This window comes from Drosophila navojoa, chromosome 5 (assembly GCF_054131105.1).
Source record: "Drosophila navojoa isolate 15081-1374.11 chromosome 5, UAZ_NAV_1.0, whole genome shotgun sequence".
Taxonomy (NCBI): domain Eukaryota; kingdom Metazoa; phylum Arthropoda; class Insecta; order Diptera; family Drosophilidae; genus Drosophila; species Drosophila navojoa.
The window spans coordinates 14,243,987-14,267,182 of NC_142893.1; the positions used below are offsets into that span (position 1 = coordinate 14,243,987).

At 33.7% G+C, this 23,196-nt stretch overlaps 1 protein-coding gene across 4 annotated transcripts in view; it reads right to left on the bottom strand.

Annotated features, from left to right (window-relative positions):
* The window catches only part of LOC108654786 (uncharacterized), a 30,616-nt gene extending 10,153 nt beyond the window's left edge, over positions 1–20,463 (bottom strand). Inside the window, exons 1-2 of one of the 4 annotated variants that reach the window (XM_018106326.3) lie at positions 19,903–20,463; positions 9,808–10,617 (exon numbers count right to left, since the gene is read on the bottom strand). In XM_018106326.3, the coding sequence (XP_017961815.1) occupies positions 9,808–9,952 (145 nt within the window). In that variant the 5' untranslated portion in view covers positions 9,953–10,617; positions 19,903–20,463. Of the gene's footprint in view, positions 1–729; positions 1,418–9,807; positions 10,618–11,311; positions 11,442–19,902 lie in introns of those variants that run through there. The other 3 variants (XM_089261993.1, XM_018106325.3, XM_018106328.3) reach the window with 3 other exon arrangements.
* Between the last annotated feature and the right edge of the window lie 2,733 nt (positions 20,464–23,196).

Here is a 23,196-nt window from a genome sequence, read left to right on the forward strand (position 1 = left end):
ATCCCTCTTCGATTTGCTTGTCAATTTAAGTAAAGTAAATATAGATGACATCATTTGTTGTATTCTTGCTGATAAGCCTGATGGAATAAAGTCATCGAAAGGTCCACAACAAAATCTGGCACAGAATCGTCAATGAGATTAAACCACAGAGCTGCACAATTATGGTAAAGTTGGAGCATTATTAGGAGTTACTTAAGATAAGTGAAAATTAATTAGAAATGAGAGTAAATAGAGAGATTGCTAACGATGTTTGTTAGTTTATGTTAAGGCTATAAAATCTGCCAAATAGTTGAAATTTTTATAGTTGATAATGCACATAGATTATTTACACTTGCTTTTAATGAATTTGGAATAGATCAAAATACATATATGTATATCAGATATGTAAGCTTCCATATTCCATATCCACATTCCATCAGCCTTTCTACACTTTAATGCCTCTACAATATTCTCGACTCTGTGCCACTTTCTCATTAACAAATTGAGAATCATTTATATCAGTTAAACAATTAACAGCTACACACAATAGTTGATCAATTGCTAGAAATTTACTTGTTGTTGTTGTTTGGTTGGCATGCAAATTAGTAGCAGTATTAGTAGTAGTTGTTGTTGTTGTTGGGGCAACTGTTGCTGCTGCAGCGACATCGATCTGATTGACTATAATCAAAACATGCTGCAGCTGGCCAGCGCCCGCAGCTGTGGGCGTACGTGTGGGCGTGGCCGACTCACTTGACTTGGCATTGGGCGTTTGCTTCTTGTTGCTGCTGCTGCTGTTGTTGTTGTTGCTGCTGTTGCGTCGCAGTGAGAAGGTGTTGCGTACGCGCGAAAATGTTGACAGCTGTTGCGATTGTTGTTGCTGCTGCTGGTGGTGCGACTGTTGCTGCTGCTGTTGCGCCTCACTAAGCGCCAACGAGTTGAAAGAACTTTGCAGCGGTTGCTGCTCAAACACATTGATGTTGCCGCTGCTGCTGCAACAGTTGCTGCCGTTGCCGTTGGCTTTGCCATTTTCGTTAACGTTTTCGTTTTCATTTTCACTGGCAAAGCGAGCGGCCTGCGATTTTTCACCATTGAGCAGCTCGTTTAATTGCTGATACTCCTCGTAGATGCCGCGACTGTGCCGCTTATTGATTTTACTCAATGGCTGCTGCTGCTTCTGCGACTTTGATTTGAATATTTTGTGCCACATTTTCTTGCTCATTTTGTATTTGTGCTGTTGTTGCTGCTCTCTATTTGCTTTTTGCTTATTTTTATTTCGTTATATTTTTATATCTAAATGCCACATAATGCAAGGGAATCTCGCGCGCGCGCCCTTCGCTCAACTTGACGCGCCGGCGTTTTGTGTCCAACTGAGCGCGGGCAACATTTGAGGCAATGCGCCGCCATCGGCAACATTAAAGCTCGCAGCATGTTGCTAGTAGCTTTGGCTGGCAACATGTTGCGTGCGCATATTTTGCATTTAATTAAAAATAGCTGCACTCCAGCTGCCAGCGTTTGCTCTTGCATGTGGGTGTAGCAACAACAACAACAACAACAACACTGACAACAACAACGACAACTCGACAGCCAACAAAGGCGGCTATTCTTTGTAAATCCCTAATCCCCACCTCGGCCAGTCTCTGCAACTGATTTATTTAAAGGCGCCGCACAAATGTTGCTGAACTTTGCCTGCTTGCGGATATCTTTCACTTGGCTCTATAAATTGGCTGGTATTTGTTGCCTCTACGCTTGCCAATTGGCAAATTGATATCTCGGCACTCTGCAACTTCCTTTTGTCATCAGTCAATCAGGCGCGCTTCCTGTCTTGGCGCTTTCCATTGATCAACAATCGCAACAGATTTCGGGCGTCGGCTTCACACATATATTTATATATATATATATATATATATATATATATATAATTATGCCCTATTATGGCCATTGTACAGTTGCATAAGTGCGCCCAAAAAGGTAGCCGCAGTTGCTGCTGCAGTTGCAGTTGCAATTGTCGCATCACACACACACAATTCACAGCATTTGCCGATCTCAGCAACATTTCGTGTTGCAGGCGACACACATAAATAAACAGCTGGCAATGGAGTTGGAGACACATTGAATTGCTCTGAGGTTTATTTTTAAAGTGGGGCATATCTGCACTCTGAAGAGATTTCCTAGTTTTGTAATACAATTTAATTTGTCATAAAATTTTTATATGATTTACAAATGTTATTTGATTTAAAATAGTTTAAAAACATTTTTAAAATGTCTTCAGTTTTGATTTGTGGCTAGAAATTCTACTTTACATAAAAGTAAATATTCTCTAAAAATGCAAGAATTCCATTTAGATTGAAGAATAGTTTTTTATATATATATATATTTATTATTTATATATTTATATATTTATTATTTATATATTTATTATTTATATATTTATTATTCATATATTTATATATTTTTATATATATGTTTATATATATACTTAATTTAATTTATTATATATTGTTTATTAATTGAGAATAAGTAAACATACTGTGAGAGATTTTAAATTTATTAAAGATCTAAAAATGTTTTTTTTTTATTAATTTTTTTAAATAATAAAAATATAATAATAAATACTAAAATATATATTGCATAATATTGTATGTTTTATATATAAATAAAATATTATTACATTATTTTATTATATTATATTATGTATATAATTATTATTATTTTATTTTATCCGGGACATTCTTAAGAGGATTTTCTTTCAATTCGACTTTTATTTATAGATTGTCGATAATTCTTACGTCTATATACATATGTTATTCAGAATTAAAGCCTGCTCTTTTTCGATCCCATGTTTTATAGGGTATCACGGCTTCGTTTACTTCCAATAATTCTTCTTTTAAAGATTCCTTTTCGTTTTCTTTTCATTTCTTCTTTTTTTTTTGTTTTTGTTTTTTTTCTTTTTTGTTGCTTCTGTTTTTAATTGAAATGCGAATGCACTTTTGAGTGCCTCTGGTCTGTTGCTGCGTTGCTGTATAGATGTATGTATGTATGTATATGTATCTGTGTTTTCAACTGCATATATGTATGTATGTATCTCCATCTCTGTCTGTGTCTCTACTATATATCAGATGGCATGGCGCGATCCCATTTGCTCGACGCTGAAGTCAACTTGATGCTAACCGTAATAAATCACAATATGCCGCAGCATCCGCCGTTGCTTCCAGCTACCGTTGACAGTTGACAGTTGGCCCGATGACGTCAGCGGAGGCAGCAACGCTTATGCAACACGTTATCTTCGATTATTGCACGTGCCAAAGGAAATGCTGCCGCCCGATGAACTTGAGACACGCCATTGCTCCCTTCTATATACACTATACTATATATAATATATGGTATGTATGTATGTATGTCTGTCTATCGAGAACTATTGAACCAACAACGACATTTCTATCCAGTTGTCAGTTGTTGTCTGCGGGTCGTCGGCGCCATTTGCGGCCGCCCACGCGCCCCAGTCTTGGCCATAAAACTCCATAATCTTTTCTAATTGTCACGCCTTGGGCATGACAAAAATAAATGCAAAGTCTTCGTCTTCTACCCTGGCGGCTCTCACAGCAGTTCAGGCAGGAAAGGGCGCATGCCTATATTTATATTTAGTGCACTTGGTTTGCTTGGCTGGCATTTTGGGAGCAGGCCGGACAGAATGAACTCAATTCGTATGGGCCAACAAACATTGCCTGCTTCATATGCACCAAATACACTTGGCTAGAACTTGGAGTTTTCACAGAAAAATCAAAGGGGTTTCTTTGATCAAGTTTAAGAAGGATTATAGCAAAATTAAAGTAGATCGACTTCTATTGACTAGCCAGGAAAAGCAAACGAACTGTCAGTCATAGAAATAGGCATGTACATATGTATGTATCAATATTATTATTTTTATATATTATTGTTATCAAGTTTTTTTTTAGCAATAAAAGTAATTTTTAAGTTAAGACTTTTATTTCTGTCTATAATGGATGAAATTCTGCATTATTCTGTATTTCTCTTCATTCTGTTTCTCCGCGTTTTGTTTTCTTTTTCGCTCTGGATATCATGATAAATTCTCTTTTCTCATGTCTCCTTTTCCTTTCCTATATGTTCGCCTCCATTTCCCCCTCTTCGTTTCGATATTTCTCTCTCCCTTCATAACACATATGTATATATGTATATATCATAGATTTATCAAATTTTTCTCTTTCCATCTCTAATTGCCAGTGTCTGTTCCCATCTCTCTGGCTCATTTCTATTCTTTTCGTGTTCTCTCTTTCTGTTTTTGTATATGGAGCTTCTTTTACATATCATTTAAAGTCTCCTTTGCATTTTGTAAGTGTCGAAGCTGTCTTCTTTCTACACTCAACTATACATCTCTGCCTGTCTTTATTCTGTCACTCTTTCTCTCTCTCTCTCACTCCCGCACTCTGTCTCTCTCTCTGTCTTTCTGTCCTTATACCCATTATAAGTTTTATATTGTATTCTTTCTCTCTTTCTATTAGTTTTTCTTTCCACCCCTCCTTTTTTTCTCTCTCTCTCTCTTTCTTTCTCTCACACCTATACATGAACTTTTGGGCGCATTTTCTACTAATTAAGTTCTATTTCTTCCCATCATCGAACGCAACTTTTCCATCTGCACTGCGCCCACTCTGCACCGATCCCCCGTCTCCAATGCCTCTATGCTCCATGCTCCACACGCTTCTCTCTCCTCTCACCTTCCCGCTGCATCGCTCTACATTTGTAATGAAATCATTTCAGTTCATTGGCGCTCCCCTTGTAACAAAGTTTATTGTTGTTGTTGTTGTTGCTATTGCTTGTGCGTTGTTTTTTCTTGACTTTTGTTTTTTTCGCTTTTCTGAACGCATTTTTTTTTTTTTTGCAGATTGCACAATTTTCTGTTCTGTTTTCAGTTCAGTAATTTTGAGTTTGTTGTTGCCGCTTGCTGCTGCTACTGCTGTTGTTGTTGTTGTTGTTATTGTTTGTTGTTAATACAAATTGATGTTGATCTATTTGTTGTTGTCTTTGTTGTTTCTATGTTTATCATTGTTGCCGACCGCTGATTGCTTTTTAGAAAGTGTGAAAGAGTTTTGTATCATATGTACTCGTGAGTATATATAGACATGGATATACATATATAGGTATCTATGTGTGTGTTCAGTTCAGTTTTGCATTGGAATTGTGTGCAGTCTGTGCGTACCTTTAATTGAGGTAGGTAATTATTGATTGGCTTCGTTTTATTCTGGGAAAGGGCGAAAGCGTTTAGCAGCTGCTCTGTGATTGAATGTGAGTCAAGCTGAGCTTCAGAGCTAGGCAGAATTGAAAATGAAATGGTCTCAGCTTGGTATTTATGTATTAACTTACAACTTTCCCTAATATATACATATAAATTAAGTATGAAGCCAAAGAATAATAAAAAGAATGTAACAGTAGCATATTAGTAACATATTAATAACATATTCCATAATCCACTAATACTATTAAGTAATGCACATAATATTGTTTAAATAAATAATATTATTAGCTATTCAAATATTTACTAGAGCTGCGCACTGCCCAAGTGATCAACAGGAGATGAGGCCTCAGACGGACGAGGCTCTGCAAAAGGTTTGCTTTTATATACGAAGGAATCCCCTCAAACGAAGCCGTCGAGCATTGAGTGACATATATGAGCATTTTCAGTTGCTTCAATCATTCAAGGTTACATTCTTATAAATATAGAGAATACTTCTGCTCACACAGCTCTACAGTCCCCTCTTTCATAGAACTTTTTTTAGAGGCCCGCTCAATAAAACATATTCTTTCAAGGAGAAATATAGAGGCAGACAGAGAGACAACAGGAAAGTTCTACATACTATTACGGCATTAAATATAAACCAAATTGATCCTTTAAAAAATATATATGTATATGTGCTTTTGAAACGCTCAACACATGCTTATAGAAAATTTAACTAAACAAAAGTAAAGCCCACATTTTTGTGGTCCAACAAATCAATTATTAATTTCCCTAATCAATTTTCTACTTTTCCATTCATTTCAAAGAAAATTTAAATTTAATTTAAAATTTTCTGCATAAGCAATAATAATAGCAATAATTAAATTAAAGTTTCAAAACTCTCTTTCATTTAACAGCTGCAAGCTGCAGTAAAAAGTAGTAGCTATTTGCAGCACGACAACACTGCGCAGCGCTTAACAGAAAGCTCTCGGCAAGCTTACAGCGCGCTAGCTGTTAGAAATATCTACCTCTATTAAACGTGCAGCGGACTAAACTTACATTTAATTAAAAATATCTAAAATTTAATTAATGAAATTAAAGCTTAATTTACTTAGACAGCTGTATTATGTCTATGGATTAGAGCCTAACGAGAAATGTCGGCAGGAAACTGGTTTTAGCAGAGGTGCAAAATGCGCATATAATTTGCCAATAACAAAATCGAATTTGTTTGCTTTTTGTTTGCTTTTTGTTATTATGAAATGGCAATAAATGTTATTATTGTTGTTGTTGTTGTTTGCATTGTGCTTGGCTGTCAAATAAATTACGTTGCAAAAAAGCATATGGAAACTGGTTGTATTTGACTTTGGAATTGATTCTATATGTGCGAAATGAAACTGGAATTTGTCGTGTGGGCTCCGAATGCTGCTAAATGTAGTTCAATGTCAAGGAAATTGCCGCAGTGCGAGCTCGAGTGGGCCAAAGTGGGTTAAGGTGGGCCAAAGTGGGTCACGCCCAGCGACTGTGACAAGTTAAGGGCTCCAAATGCAGCGCCCATTTAAGCCAAATATGAAGAAAGGCCATTACAAGCCGCCTACGAATCAAATATGTGACACACTGAGCGAGCTCGCATTCGAGTCGAGCTCAGTTCAGTTCGATATTGACGCATTTGTCGAACATTAGTTAAAACGAGCACGAAATTCACAGACGTGACGCGACTTGAAAATCTAATCAACGCTCGAATTCTGTCAGGCGCTAGATACATATAGACATACAAAATTTAATATTTCAAGAGCTATTTATGTTATTGATACATGTGTATGTATTTGTTATATTTAGCTGTTTCAATTTTAAATACTATTTGGGATTTTATTATAAATTGACTAACATTTGCTAAATATGTAAGACTAATTTTTATAGTCTTATCGAATTTCGCATCAGTTGTCTCAAAGCAATTTGATTTTATATTTATTATAAATACATATATATTTTTTCACAATGAATAAATTTTCAAGATATATTTAAGTAAAAGGTAAAAAATATTGTAAATAATAAATATTGAAATTATTTATTATACTATTATTTATTATACTATATTTTATTATATATAAATATTGAAATTATTTATTATACTTTATTTATAAATTTTAAATTTTACATATCTACAATTTTCGCCTTTATCCACTCTGATAACTGTCTCGTCTCTCACTTTCTTGATTAATTAATTAATTAATTTTTTTTTTTTTTTGTATTGTCTTAAATTAAAACAATTTAAAATTCTCTTTAAGTACATTCTACGTAAAATAAAGAGCTTAAGTTCAGTAAATTGTGAAATGAAACTCTATTAAATTGCCTCGGTATTTAGCTGCCTTTTTTTGGCAGACTTTTATATTTAATTTAATTAAAATGAATTTATGTCAATTTTGGCAGCTTTAAATGGAAATTGACATAGTTAGAAATGTCATCGTTCTTGTTCAATTGTTGTTGTTGTTGTCGTTTGCTTGGCTTCGTATTTTTTTTTCTTTTCTGCGATTTTTTACTGCGCATTGTTTTTGTATTTTTTTTAAATGCCTCCCACGTTTGGTGTTGCTTCTGCATTTCCATTTTTTCTTCTGCCTCTTCCCCTTCTCCTTCGACTTGGACTAAACAAACAAAATAATTCGCATTCGCGTCTGATGTCATGCGATGTGCAAAACTCATAGAAAGTTGAGCGGCGCAACAAATGTTATTAAGTTTGTTCAAAACTTTAACAATTGATTGCGAACATTGGGCCGTGGAATGCGTAAAGCGTTGTAAAATGATTGTAAAGTGAAACGAGCCAAGTCTGTGAATCCAGATATCTACATATGGTAGGAGACTAAGCCACTTGCTAATCTAGTTGATGGGGGAAAGAAAAGAGTAGATATCTAAAGAGAGACTTGATTGAAATGCTTAAAGCGCTGCTTGATTTAATCAAAAAGATTAATCTAGAAAATTCAGTAGAAAAATAAACTTAATATGTTGTACATATTCTAACAAGACTCCTACAAAAATTATTTAATTTATTATTTTATACTATTGTAAACGTTTTATTTAAAACAAGAAATTACAAAAAAAAAAAAATCCTTTAAAAACCACTTTCAAAAGTTTAATATTATTATTACAAGTTATAAAACTTTTTTTCAACATTTTCCATATGATATAAATTTTCCGTTAGCTTCTATTCTATTCTCAGCACGTTTATCATTTCATGTTTTGTCATTTAAATAGAGATATTGATTTTCATTTTCCATTTCCCATTTCCATTTCCTTTGGTGTTTAAGAATTTCGAGTTTAATTGCCTTTTAAGTGCCTACGAATTCATTTGGAATTTTAAACAATTTTCTTTTTTTATAGAGTTTTGTCAGCGTTCGTGCGGCTTCCTTTGTTTGTCATTTTAATGAAGGCAAGGCAACAAATTAATAATAATAATAAAAAATGCCGAGTCCACTTAAAAAAAAAAAAACAACCAAATTATATATAATTTTGTATATATTTTTTCCATATATTTTATATATATATATATATGTATATTTTTTATACCCTGAACCCATTGAAAATGGGAAATCAGGGTATAATGGTTTTGTTAAAATGTATGTAACAGGCAGAAGGAGGCGTGGCAGACCCCACAAAGTATATATATTCTTGATCAGGGCGACGAGCTGAGTCGATTTAGCCCTGTCCGTCTGTCTGTCCGTCCGTCCGTCCGTCCGTCCGTCCGTCCGTCCGTCCGTCCGTCCGTCCGTCTGTCCGTATGTTTGAACGCGTCGATTTCAGAAGATACAAGAGCTAGAGACTTCAACTTTTTTTTAAAATGTCCGTATATATCACGCGGATATCGAGTTTATCACTAAAAAACGATAACTCATTCCGATACTTTTTTATCGATAAAAAACCTTATCGAAGATCACTAAAAAAATTTTATCTCCTACATCTTTCAAGCTAGAGTCTCCAAATTTAAAATGTATATTAAGACGCATGTCATACAATTTCGGTTTTTGTTAAAATTTGCCCCCCACCCCCAAATCCACCCCCTCACCCTAATCTTTGTAAAAGTCGTATATCAAATACTAGAGACTTGTGCTTCGGTATACACATACATTTAAACAATATGAATACGTTCTGAAAGTTTCATTACGATCGTACGTCTAGAAATTAAATTATTCAACAAATAAGTTCTCCTAATATTGCCAACACTGCACTGTATATGTGAGTGTGTGTGTGTGCGTGTATTTGTTTGCATGAGTGCGTGTGTGGGTGCTAATTATTATTGAAATATCAGTTGCTTGTAGGGTTCAGGGGATCTCGTAGTCGAGCAGTCTCGACTAGAGCTTTCTTACTTGTTTTAATATTTATTTCTAAGCACTTCCTTCTGCGCTGCTCGCATGCGCCTGCGCGGAAGTTTTGTTAGAGCAATTTGTATTTTTAGCTATTTATGCATAAATTCATGAGTGGCAATGCACTTGAGTGCCCACTCAATAGGAGTAACAGCTCTTCAGACACCCCCCACTACCTATGAGCCTATGCTAACTGCTTGGATGTGTCTCTTGAACAGTTCCCAGTTAATATTGACGGGTTTCTCTTACCAAAATCAAAGTGATACATGCTGGGCAGCTCGCGCGGCGTTGTCGTGCGCGTCAGCGAGGAGGGCAGCGGTGTGCAGGGGGGCGTGGCAATAAATATTGCCTCCAGCGGGCGCGACGGCTCCGCTGCTGCCATTTCCAATTCCATTTTGCCAAATTTTTGCAATTTTTTCTTATTTTTTTTTTTGTTCACAATGTGAATTTTTTGGCCAAAACTTAATTTATGCACTGAACTTGCTGCTTAAAGGAAAATTTATGCAATTTGCGTTGGTTTCTTTTTATCTGGCGAGGCAAGGTAAGCTCACTTCCGCGAAAGTAGAGATAGAAAACGCGCGCGTTTTGTGTCGCGTCGCGAGCGTTTAAAAACGCGCGGCGAATATCTTTCGCTCACATGCAACGGCTTTTGCAGCAATATTCATCAAGTGAATGATTTTTGCCTCATTTGCTAATTAATCATATTTCGTTTTCACTGCACTTTCAAAAACAAAAACAAAACCAAAAAACTTTGGCAATAATTTTTGCCTAATGTTGAATATTATTTTTGTTTGTGTTTTTTTCTTTGGTTTTCACAATTCTTTTTTTGTGGCACGCGAAACTTGTGAGCCGAAATAATTTGGAGTTTGGTTCACATTTGAAATTCGTGTTGTTGCTATTGTTGTTGTTGTTGTTGTTGTTCACATTATAGCCAAATTCATATGGAAATTGTTAGCTGCAGCGTGGCATATAATTTAAGTCTGAGCTGGGATGGCTGTGGGTGTCTCGCGTCGGAGTTGGCGTCGGTGTCGCTCCTTCGCTTTATTCGTTGTCGTCTATCTGCAAAAGGTCAGAGCGTGAGATCTTTATTTATAAATCACATTCCGTAGAGAAATTTTTGTATTTAGATTGCAATGTTCAAGTATTTAAGGTGTGTGTGTGTGTGAGAGAGAGAGAGAGAGAGAGAGAGTCAACTTAAGATACAATCTATTAACTAGCAGATACTTTTGTATCTTCAAGTGTTAGCTGGCGTAGATTAAAAGTTTGTTTAACATAATGAAACTTGCAATTATTTTTATTCAAGATGTGAGACAGAGGGAAAGCAAATTTGGTTTATACAAGCGACTAACTAGCAGATACTTTTGTATCTTCAAGTGTTACTTAGATATAGAGGTAGATTACGTCTCGTATAGACAGCAACTAAATGCCGATGACGTAGATTCCAGTCACCAATGGGGCTAAGCGCATATTAGCTAATTTGCAAAAACACAGAGAGAGAGAGGGAGAGAAATAGCAGCTAGCACAGCGCAGTAACAATAACTGAAACAACAACAACAACTACAACAACACCTATCTAATGAATACGCAAAACAAACGCCAAAACAGCATATGATGAAATCGTCTAAAGTTAGATGGCGATTTGATGGAGGGGTTTCTTTTTGGTTTCGTTTGTTTTTGGGCTTGGCACACGCAACGCGCGAGAGAAGTCAGAGAGACAGAGAGAGAGAGCACTAGAGTATTGCCAATTAATTACCGTTAATGTTCGCTTGATTTGCGTCGCAATATATTAATATATATATATATATATATGTATGTACGTATATATATGTAAGTGTAACTAGATCAGTTGTATCTTATGGCCGACACGCTTGAAATTCGAACAGCGACTGAGCTCAAAGCTGAGAATTCGCACTCGCATTCGCGTTCGCTCTTTAATTGCAAATGAAAGTGAACACATTAAGCTCCATCAGTGAGCGCACTGTCTGGCCAATTGAAAATGTATCTGCCACACCATTATCATCATCATCATCATCAGTACTATTGTGATTATTATTGTTGTTGTTGTTGGCTCTTTGTTGATCTTAACGTTCGACAAGCTTTCAACATTGTCAGCGACTGTAAAATACAAAAATCATCTTTGCTTTGTTTGCCAATTTGTTGTTGCTGTTGTTGTTGTTGTTGGTTATGGTCATCTTGCGTGTTCAAATATCAATTAACGCTTCTCTTCTAATTATGCCATATTTGTCCATTTTAATGATCGTGCTTTTTGGCCAATTTGCCTTAATGTTCATTCTTGACTCCAGCATAATGGAGTTCAGGGCAAACAAGTTGCGCTAATCGCAGCGGGCTAATTATGTAGAGCTTATCTCCCAAGACAGTTAATAACTGTGTGTGCTACCCACATTGCCAGCTCCCATAATTATAAATATATCGAACAATATGCTTGTCAATATCTATGCGAACAACTGAATCTACAGCTACGTATTGCTCTGCACTCGTATATTAGAAATTAAGTGGATTGATGCATGGCAAAGAGTGTAATTGTAGGCGTACACTGAGAGAAGCAAAGGGATGCTTATATATCATAGAAATATTTTTATATGTTTAAATAACTTCAATGCAATAATTATCTATCGTATAGTTCATAAAATTTATGACTACCAATGCAAAAAATTAATTAATATAATAATAATAAATAATAAAAATAATTCATCAAATGAATAATAAAATAGCCATACAAATTCTTATTAATACTATAATACTTTAATTTAAATATACAAAAATATTGATGCATGTAATAAATTAATATACATATATTAAAAATTAAAATATTAATATTAATAAACAATATTGCTATGTTATATATATGTACATTAATAATTATTTTTATTTATAATAAATAATAATAATTAATTAAATTAATAATAAAATAGCCATACAAAATTCTTATTAATACTATAATAAATATTGATGGATGTAATAAATTAATATACATATATTAAAAATTATAATAATAATATTAATAAGCAATATGCTATTTTATATATGTACAATAATATTTATTTTTATTTATAATAAATAATAATAATAAATTAAATTAATAATAAAATAGCCATACAAAATTCTTATTAATACTATAATACTTTAATTTAAATATACAAAAATATTGATGCATGTAATAAATTAATATACATATATTAAAAATTATAATAATAATATTAATAAGCAATATGCTATTTTATATATGTACAATAATATTTATTTTTATTTATAATAAATAATAATAATAAATTAAATTAATAATAAAATAGCCATACAAAATTTTTATTAATACTATAATACTTTAATTTAAATATACATAAATATTGATGTATGTAATAAATTAATATACATGTTTTAAAAAATTTAAATAATAATATTAATAAGCAATATTGCTATGTTATATATATGTACATTAATATTTATTATTATTTGTTTTTTCTAGACTTTCAAAACTCTTTCATTTTTAATCAATTTAATCTTTAATTTATTAGATATCTGTTTTAAGTTTATAAGTTTATTTTATTGTTATTAATTTTTTTTATATATTTCCATTTGCCGCCTTGCCTTAAAGCATCTCTCTCAGCTTCGCTCAACTTAAACGTTTGCTTCTATAATTCTATGATAATTTTCTGAGAATCTATACTCGATTTTGTTTGACTGTCATATTTAGTTGTCGAACTCGTTCAGCCGGGGAACAGCTGCTACATCTGTATCTTAATTTATGCCAATAACACTTAGTTAGGTAAAACCAAATATTTATATGCCTAATACCTAATGCTCAATATGCATAATTCGAGTTGAAAGGTTTTTCTTTTTTATTTGTTTTTTGCGCCGCAATCATAAAAATATCTCGTTTCATTTAGCGGCAATATGCGCAAGTGTCTTGATTTAATTATGCATATGAATGGAGCACTCACTCATATATACCACATATATATATATATGTATATACGTGTGTGTATACCGTATATGATATGCCATATCGGGCATGGGGGGCAGCTCTGTATGGGAGATGTACGTGCCTAGAATACCAATCGAATGCGCCAAATGACTAACTGAGAGAGCTGCGAACCGAGAGCTGAGCTGATAGTCAAGACTGGCCTCGGCTCTGGGCATGTATAAGAGTTAGAAAACCACTTGAAAGGCGCAGAGTTCAAATGATATTACTATATAAATAAGAGTTCTATGCATATATGCACAGCTGAGTAGTTTGCTTAGATAATGTCGCTGAGCTGCTGGGAGATATTTGTAAAACATTTTAATGGCTGACTCAATGGAAGAATCAATACTTCAATTTAATAGGTAATAGATAGTAGAGTAAATGATAACAGAAATATATTTTTGCTGTTTTACTGTATTAGAAAAAAACTAATTAATTGAAGAAGTTATTTACTAAAGAAATTTATACATAAGAATTTCGATTTACATCATTTTACAAAAACAGCATTAAACAATTTTAATGAAATAATTGCTAAACTTTTGTTTTGTCAACAAGGAAAAGATTTTTCAATATAGAATAATTTCATTGGCAGGCTGGAAATAAAATTGAAATTATTATAAAATATTTTTGGGTAATTTCACTTAATAATAAATTCAATTTTTAAGCTGAAAATGTATACATAAAATAAAATTTACACACAAAGATATCAGCAGTTGATTCATTGAGCTTTTTCCATATTTAGCTAATGTTTTTAATGGCATTTTTAATGCCGCCCACTCAGCGAATGCCAAGACGTTGACGTGCATGAAATTTAATTGAAATCTGAGACTCTTTTACTTTAGTTCAGCTTTATATTTTTGTGAATTTTTTTATATTTTAAAAACCTCTACACCCACACACACACACACACACACAGAAGTCAAGCTTAGAGCTTGAGCACGCGCCTTGCTCGATATTTTTGAATGAACGCCGACAAGTCTGGCCAAGAAATGAGCTGAAGTTTGTGGCTTATGGCTCAATTCATGGCAAGCAATTAGTAGAGAGGCTTGCAAAGATCTTTCAATGTCACATGAAGTAACTGGAGCACTGTGGGGAGATCGTTGACCAAGCGCTGAGCCAAGCAAAAAGAGCTCAAGCTCTAAACATGGCAGACGTTTGTCGCGGCTCGTTCTGCTCTCTGTGTTGGTCTCCAAAGTGCAGCAGGTGCGTTCCAACTGGCCAAGTTTCACCTTCGAGCGAACTTCTGGCATCACTTTCAGCTTGGCACAGTTAACCTAAAAGAGAGAACCAGAACCAGAACCAGAACGAGAACGAGAACGAGAACGAGAACGAGCACGATAATGAGAAACAACAACTACAACAACAACAACAACAACTCACACTCGACATGGACACATATCTGAAGGTCACGTGGGCTTGTCGTCTCTGGTGTCACTTTACCAGTGACTGATGGTTGGAGGGAGGGAGCACTCTGCTCTATAAGGCTTGCCACATGTTGCACTCATATCATGTGTAGCCCGAGTCGCAATTGCGATAAGCAGTGTGAGCTACGTTTTTTCTGTGTTTTTATCAGACTTTATGGAGTAGATAAGCAATTGCGTAACTAAATCGAATTGTTGACATTTTAGAGTGTTCAAAAATGAAAAATAATCGAATTTTATTGAAAATTTACGAGGTAAACATTTGGTGTTTGACTGTATGGAATTTGAAGTACTTGCGCATAAAAGAAAAATACCAAAAATATAAAAATAGATTCAAGTTGCTCTAACACCAAAGATAAAGACTAGAAATGTGTATATATAAATTGGTAAAATCTGTATATCTGGTAGTCTGACTGATTATCTGAACATCATCTAAACGAATGAATGTTTGCCCCAAATTGCTTTGAGAACACGGCGTTTATCTATAATTTTTGTTTACCGTTTAATTATTATTAGTTTTTAGTTTTATACAAATATAATTTTTTTTTTTTTTTATATATATAAATTCTTTTTAGTACCATGAATTGCTTTTATTTATTTATTTATTTATTTTTTAATTTTACAAAAATAACAAAAATTCAATGAACTTTACAGCAAAAAAAGCTGTGTGTGGGGTATTAATCATAAAATCTCTAAACAGCTATAAATAAAAACGAACGGTAAATTAATTGTTAGATTAAAATCTTAAAGTAATTATAAAAATGATAAATCATACAGCTGAATTCTCATAATAAAAAAATGTAATCAAAATATAATTTAATTTTGCTAAAAGCAATTCAAGCTAAAAATAATGATAGTTTATATTTTTATATATTAGTATTTTTATATATAAAAATTAATGATAGTTTATATTTTTATATATAAAAAATAATGATAGTTTATATTTTTATATATAAAAAGTAATGATAGTTTATATTTTTATATATAAAAAATAATGATAGTTTATATTTTTATATATTAAAAGTAATGATAGTTTATATTTTTATATATTACAACAAGACTTTAAAATAGCTTTTTATACTATATATATTTTTTAAATATATATAATAATTTAATATAATAATTAAATATTTTTTAATAATTTTTAATAAATATTGCCAATATTTTCTGAACAGAAATTTTAAAATATTTTATGTACAACTTATATTGTATACCAACGTATTTAACAAAAAACAAAGAGGCACAACAAATTTAATCAGTTTATTTATCCTTTAAAAATTGAGGAAATACCCAAGTTGAGCGGGCTGCTATACACACAATTAAATGTATTTTTATAGATTTTCATTCGTTTTTCATTGGGATCAGTTAAGGAGCAATTAAAATTGTTTTCTGGCCAATCAACGGGAACAGCAAACAAACAATTTGTCATGTGTCAGCTCGCTTGAGGAAAAGCTTCGCTTAATTGCCCGCCTAATTGCGGGTATACTATAATATAATACTAGATTATAGTATATTATCGGCTTTGGCAGGTAACTTGAGGCATTTCCACTCGGCCGCACGTTTAGTCAACGATCAATTAGCTGCACATGCGCCGACTCGCATTACGACCAACCGCAAATCAGCTGAGGAGAAGTCACAGCTGCCGATGTGGCTTTTGTTTTACAATTTATAATTAATATAAATTATGAATGAACAGTAAGAAACAAAAAGCCAGATGATGAAGAAGAAGCAGAAACAGATGATGAAGCCACCTTGAGCGATTTTTTGTTTTGCTTTTTTGCGGCTTTCACTGACATAGAAATCTTGGGCACCTGTCGACTGTGTGCGATATGCAAACCAAGATACTTTTAAGATACTTTTTTTTTTCTCTCTGTATTCTGTGTGCTTTACCCGCGCCGCGTCCATCCCCAAGATATGGAAGCGTGCTTTTGTTCTCGCCACCAAATGCTGATGTCATTTAGCAGGCACTCGAGCTGGCTTCGTGTTTTTGCCGCTCAGAATCTGGCTGTATAAACTGTGACTGAGGCTGAGTCGGAGACTGAGACTGAGGCTGAGTCTGAGTCTCTGCTTGAAAGTCGTCACGCTCGTGAAGGTTAAACACAAATTTAGCGGGAGTGAAACAATTGAAAAGCATTTTCTGAGGCGTTTTCAGAGTCGCGTGCTATGAGTTGTTACACTAAGCATTACTAAGCATTAGATATCGGAGTCTGACTTGAACTACGACTACGACTACGACTACGACTACGACTTAGAGACTTTGACGACTTTGACGACTTGTCAATAGAGTAGACACAACAAAAAACTCAACCTCAGATGTTAAACAGCAAAGATGCTTGAGATTTGATGTTAATTGCACTTGAATGTGCCTAGCCCGTTTCGTACCTAGTTGTAAATGCTTCAAATGTATATACACATACATATATGTACAAGTATGTATGCAAATATGCTGATGGCTGATGGCTGATGGCAACATATGTATGTGCATGGTGTTGTGGGCATGCAAAGCATTTCGCTGCCTTCTGCTGCGATTGCCGTTTATTGGATTTTTTGGAGCGTTGCAAATATGCACGGAATACTATATACATCGGACTGACTGACTGACTACAGCAATATTTGCGTTACCAAATGGATTCGTTGTTGTTGTTGTTGTTCGTTTTTGAAAGGCACTTTCTGCAATCATCGAGCTTGAGAAATGTATTTAAGACTCTTGTCTATAAACTAGAAATCAAAGATGGAGCAAAGTTGATCTAACTTTAAATATTTATAGTGCGAGTGATTGATTTGGGTAAGAATTAGTGAATTAGTGAGGTGTTGCACAGCATTTGCAATAGATATACATATATTTTGTGAATCTGTATGCAAATTGAAATATGTTTATTTATTAGGCAAAGCTTACACAAATTTTTCCCAAGCCCATCTCGAACACAATGCACGTAAACCTAAATACATGTGATTTATTTATATAGCTATATATACATATATGTGTAGTAATATACACGTTAGGCACTTTTACAAGACCTTGTTACATTTGTTTTCAATTGCGTCGCAGCTAGACGTCGAGCTAATTAACATAAACTCAAACCCAAAGTCAAGCAAAAAGCAGCCACAAATCACAGGCCACCCGCATCTACTCAGCCTCCTTCTCTCTCTCTCATTCTCTCGCTCTCTCTCTTTCTGTCGCTCCCTTTGAGCCAAATAAATTGATATGATCTGCAATTAGCCAGCTGGAAAACCCCCAACAAGCAGTAAACACACATTTTCCAGGCTATCGATTAAACACGAAGAAGGCAGCGAAAGTTCTAGGAACAAGTCGCGAGCAGTTGGCTAAATTGGTAGCATGACGCCAGGCATTGAGGGCGGCGCCCTGGCAACCGCCGCACACCACCCAGCTGAACGTCCTTTGGGGAGTTGCCCAACGCAGCCGGCTGTTGTTGTTGTCATTTGGCAAACAACTTTTGGCTGGACTTGTTATGCCCGGCGAGGTTGTCATGGAAAGCAAATGAGAGGCCAAGCCGCGACAACATACATGTGCATGTGTGCAGCCATATAGAGTACTACACTATCTGACCAAACCACATGCATATTATATGGCTAGGAGCAAGCCGAGAGCTGTGTCCACATTGATTGCGCTTTTGCATGTGAATGAACAAATCAAGCTAAATGGGAAATAACAATTTTATCGGCTCTACCGAAACTGGAGCAAACAAGCATATAGATATACATACATATATGTATATAAATATACCTAAGTGTGTATGTATGTGTGTATAGCCATATCTTATCTAATTTGCGCAGTTTGTGATAAAATGGGAAAATCAAAGTGCTGCAGATACTTTTGTTTTCTGCACGCTTATCTATATATGGTAGAGGCGCAAGTCTGCGCTGTAAACAGACGCGAGCTGAGAGCTGGGTATTTCAAAAGTCTAGCACAGATATCTCCGGTATCGGATCTACGATAAACTCGCATATTTTGTAAATATTTGCATTGATAAATGTTTAATTTGAGCTGAAAGTCAGGCTGGGAGATGAGAAGTGGGGCTAAAGAAGCGGCTCTTAGACTAGAAATGTGTTAGGGTTATTATATGGAAAGGGTTTATATATAGAGAACCCCTAAGATATGCATATGAAAATACAAAATGATATATTTTTGTATAATTTTTTGTCGTATTAAATGCATATATTATTATTCTTAGACTAGAAATGTGTTAGGGTTATTATATAGAAAGGGTTTATATATAGAGAACCCCTAAGATATGCATATGAAAATACAAAATGATATATTTCGATATAATTTTGTCGTATTAAATGTATATTTTATTACTCTCAGACTAGAAATGTGTTAGGGTTATTATATAGAAAGGGTTTGTATATAGAGAACCCCTAAGATATGCATATAATAATACAAAATGATATATTTCGATATAATTTTTTCGTATTAAATGCATATTTTATTATAATTTATCATGTATTTTTACTCAGCTGTCATTCCTCATATTTTCCTCAAGCACACCTTTAGCTCACATAGTCTAGTATATATCTATATATATCATCTACACATTTATATATGTACACTATGACTAACTATGTTTGTCTTTTAGTTAATATGTAGCATACCTATATCTATTTTGGCAGTTAAATTTGTTTGCTAATGAGCTCAAGTTTTAAGCCAGTTTGTCAATAGGTGCTTAGCACAATTTGAATTGTTTATTTATGTACATACACTGACCAGAGTGTGTTCTCTGGTCAGTGGTACATATTTTCAACGTATGCCTCTTCTTCTTCGGCTGTTATTTACCCAAATTGTTGCCTTATCGTAGCTGCTATTGGCAATTTCTGCATCAAATTCAGATCGCTTTATAATTACGCACTTATCGTAGCAGATTAAACTTTTATGGGGCTTTGATTAACTGATCTTGGCTATAAATTACATTAGCGGCTTACCTTGAAGTCTAATGAAGTATTCCTTTATCTGATGGATTTATATACATATATGTACATAGATACATATGTTGTGTATATAGATATGTAATTACCACTCAGGTATTTGAGTGCATTACTTTAGCTATTCCCAAGCGTTGTAATCAGCTAAATTGATGGAGTAGTGCACTTAATAACACAACACTAAACACACACTTGTACGCACACACGCACACCCGCGCACACCTATGGCAACCACTTTCCTTGTTTTGCAGCAGAACGAGACTGTAGATGGCGCCACCTAGCGTTGACGTCTTGTAAAATCTGCTGCAGCAGCAAAAGTTAATGAATTTTGTATTTAATTTATTCTTTAACTTCTTTTCATTTCTTTGTTTTTTTTTTCTGATTCGAGCATTCGTTATGCAGCCCTTAATTAATTTGCATTAAATAAAATTATGTTTCATAAATTTGGTGTTTTCTTTGATTAGTTTGAAATCAGGTTTCCGTTTAGCTGGGCCGCTGCTCAACACTCGCGACGACTGCGACTGGCGCTCGCAACAGACGCGTATCGAATGGAGCGGCAGCCAGAGACGAAACCCCGCCGCAACGAGCGAGCGAGCGAGCGCATGAGCCGCTCCAACCTGTGCGTCGGCGTTGACGTCGCCGTCACTGTCGGCATCGCCGTCGGCATCGGCGTCGGTGTCAATGTTGACGTTGACTGCGCGACGCGTTTGCGCTGCCGACGCAACCAGTTATGAAATTTAGACTGTGACCCTTAGTAACTGGGCATCCATTCAACTGTTGTTGCTGGTTTTTGGTAATACATATAACTAAAAGTTGTGGCATTAATAATAATATTAATAATATTAATGTGCATATATACATATAAAGAAGACTTACTGCATGTTGCCGAAGATCAAATGCCCTAGGAGCTTAACAGAATGTTCGATTGCTTCAATAAAAGTTAATTTAAGCATTTGTATAGACATACATATAAATATATATATATATAAAATATGAATATAGAAGGTATATCAATTTGTATATGTATGAATTTTAGGATAGTATTAAAATATTTATTCTAATTAATAAATTCTTAAGTTTATTTCGTCATTGTTTTAATTATTTATATATATCTATAATTATTATAAATGAATACATTTAATTTATCATAACAAGAAATCGAAACTTAAGATTAGGACTCACGCTTATGGTATAGCTTTTTACAATAAATCTAGATAAATATTCAGTTTTATTTTTGTGTATATAAAATATATATATTTATGTATGTACTTCACAGACTTATTTCCTTTTCTTAAACTCACATATAAGTAATCATACATATTCTCTAGGAGAGCATGTACAATATTTCACCAGTTCACATATGTACATTTCAGACCACTGTGCTATTGCTAGCGCTGCGCTTTTCGCACGTTAAAAAAATATGATACAGAAACGTTTTTTATGCTTTTTAGCAACACCAGTTTTTTTTTTATTATTATTATTATTTTTTATTATTTTTTTTATTATTTTTTTCCCCTTTTTAGCTGCTTGACTCAGTTAACTCTTTTCGCTTCTTTGCTTTAGTTCACAAAATTGGGAATTTTTGCTATAAAGATTTTGGAGAATCGCGGGCGTCACATGTATGTGTGCGTGAGTGTGTGTGTGTGGGTGTAAATGATGTTGAGTGATGCATGTAAATGTTTGACAAGTTTCATTTGTTGCACAGCTGTGTGAAAACTTAACGCCATTCGCATGGCAGCTCTTCTTCTTGTTGTTGTTGTTTTTGTTGTTGATTTGTTTCCTATTTTGACTTTGTTTTGGGGCCTTTGGCCACTTGTTGCTGCCGCAATGAACGTCGCTTCGCTTTGACACCTGCCACGTGTGTCCAAATATACTTTTGTGATGCTTCGCATTTGTCGCAGCCATCAAGAAGCAGAAATGTTTCCGCTACTGAAATTGATGTAAAGCAACTGAGAAATCTACATAAATTAGAATAGAAGAGGAAATGGGCGTGGCTGAAGTGCAGCAGCAGCAGCAGCAGCAAGCTTAATTAAACGCCGACACGTGGCAAATATTGAAATAGAAAATCTAGACAAAGATCAGACTGGATCGGCTCACACCCACTCCCACACGGCGAGCGGACATTAATTATAATTAATTGCTGCTGCAATGCAAACAAAACATTTGTTTAAAATTTATAAAGAAATATAGCATGAAATTTAATATTAATCAAAATTAGTGTATATTTAAAATATTAAATGTAAAATTAATTATTTCAGATATAAAGAAGACAAATGAAATTTGTAAATGCCTTGCAAAGTCTAAATGAGAATTTAATGTAGATATTCTATAGTAAAATATTATTATTCTTGTTTATAAAATATGGATTTGTTCAGAATATAATATATACACATGCACATATACATATTAATATTTCTTTTATTGATTTAATCCTCTTTTTTTTATAACTCAGCAAAAAAAGTCAGCCAATGTGCTTTTTGGTAGGCACTATAGAGTTATGCCAGGACTCAAAGATATATATATGTATGTATGTATGTATATGTACATCCGACATCTGTATAGTTGTATAGGTGTTAATGCAGAGACATGAGAGGCGCATCGGCTCTGCATAGTATTCGCTTAATGTTTAATCAGCTCCAATTGATCAATCACTGCGATGCCATAGAGAGCCAATTTACCTATGAGCGCCTCCTAGGCAGCTGTTCCTCTCCTAACACAATTACAAATGTCGTTGCTCAGGTTTGAGCGCTGCAATTCAAACACATATGCAGCACATTTTTAGGTATGCCTACTTTTATTGCCGCCACTGTACAGTTCTCAGGGAGTAAACTGTTTGCATTTATCATTGATTATTAATACAATATTATTATTATTATTATTATTATTATTATTATTATTATTATTATTATTATTATTATTATTATTATTATTATTATTATTATTATTATTATTATTATTATTATTATTATTATTATCATTATTATTATTATTATTATTATTATTATTATTATTATTATTATTTTTATTTTATTTTGGTATTCATATTTTCAAATGGAATTAAATTATACCTAATAATAATATACAAAATAAAAATAATATAATATTTCGTTTTATTTATATACATATATTATTAATACTATTATTATTTTTTTTTTATTTTGGTATTAATATTTTCAAATTGAATTAAATTATACCTAATAATAATAATAATATACAAAATAAAAATAATATAATATTTCGTTTTATCTAATATACATATGCATGTACATATATGTAAGTGAAAATATAAATATA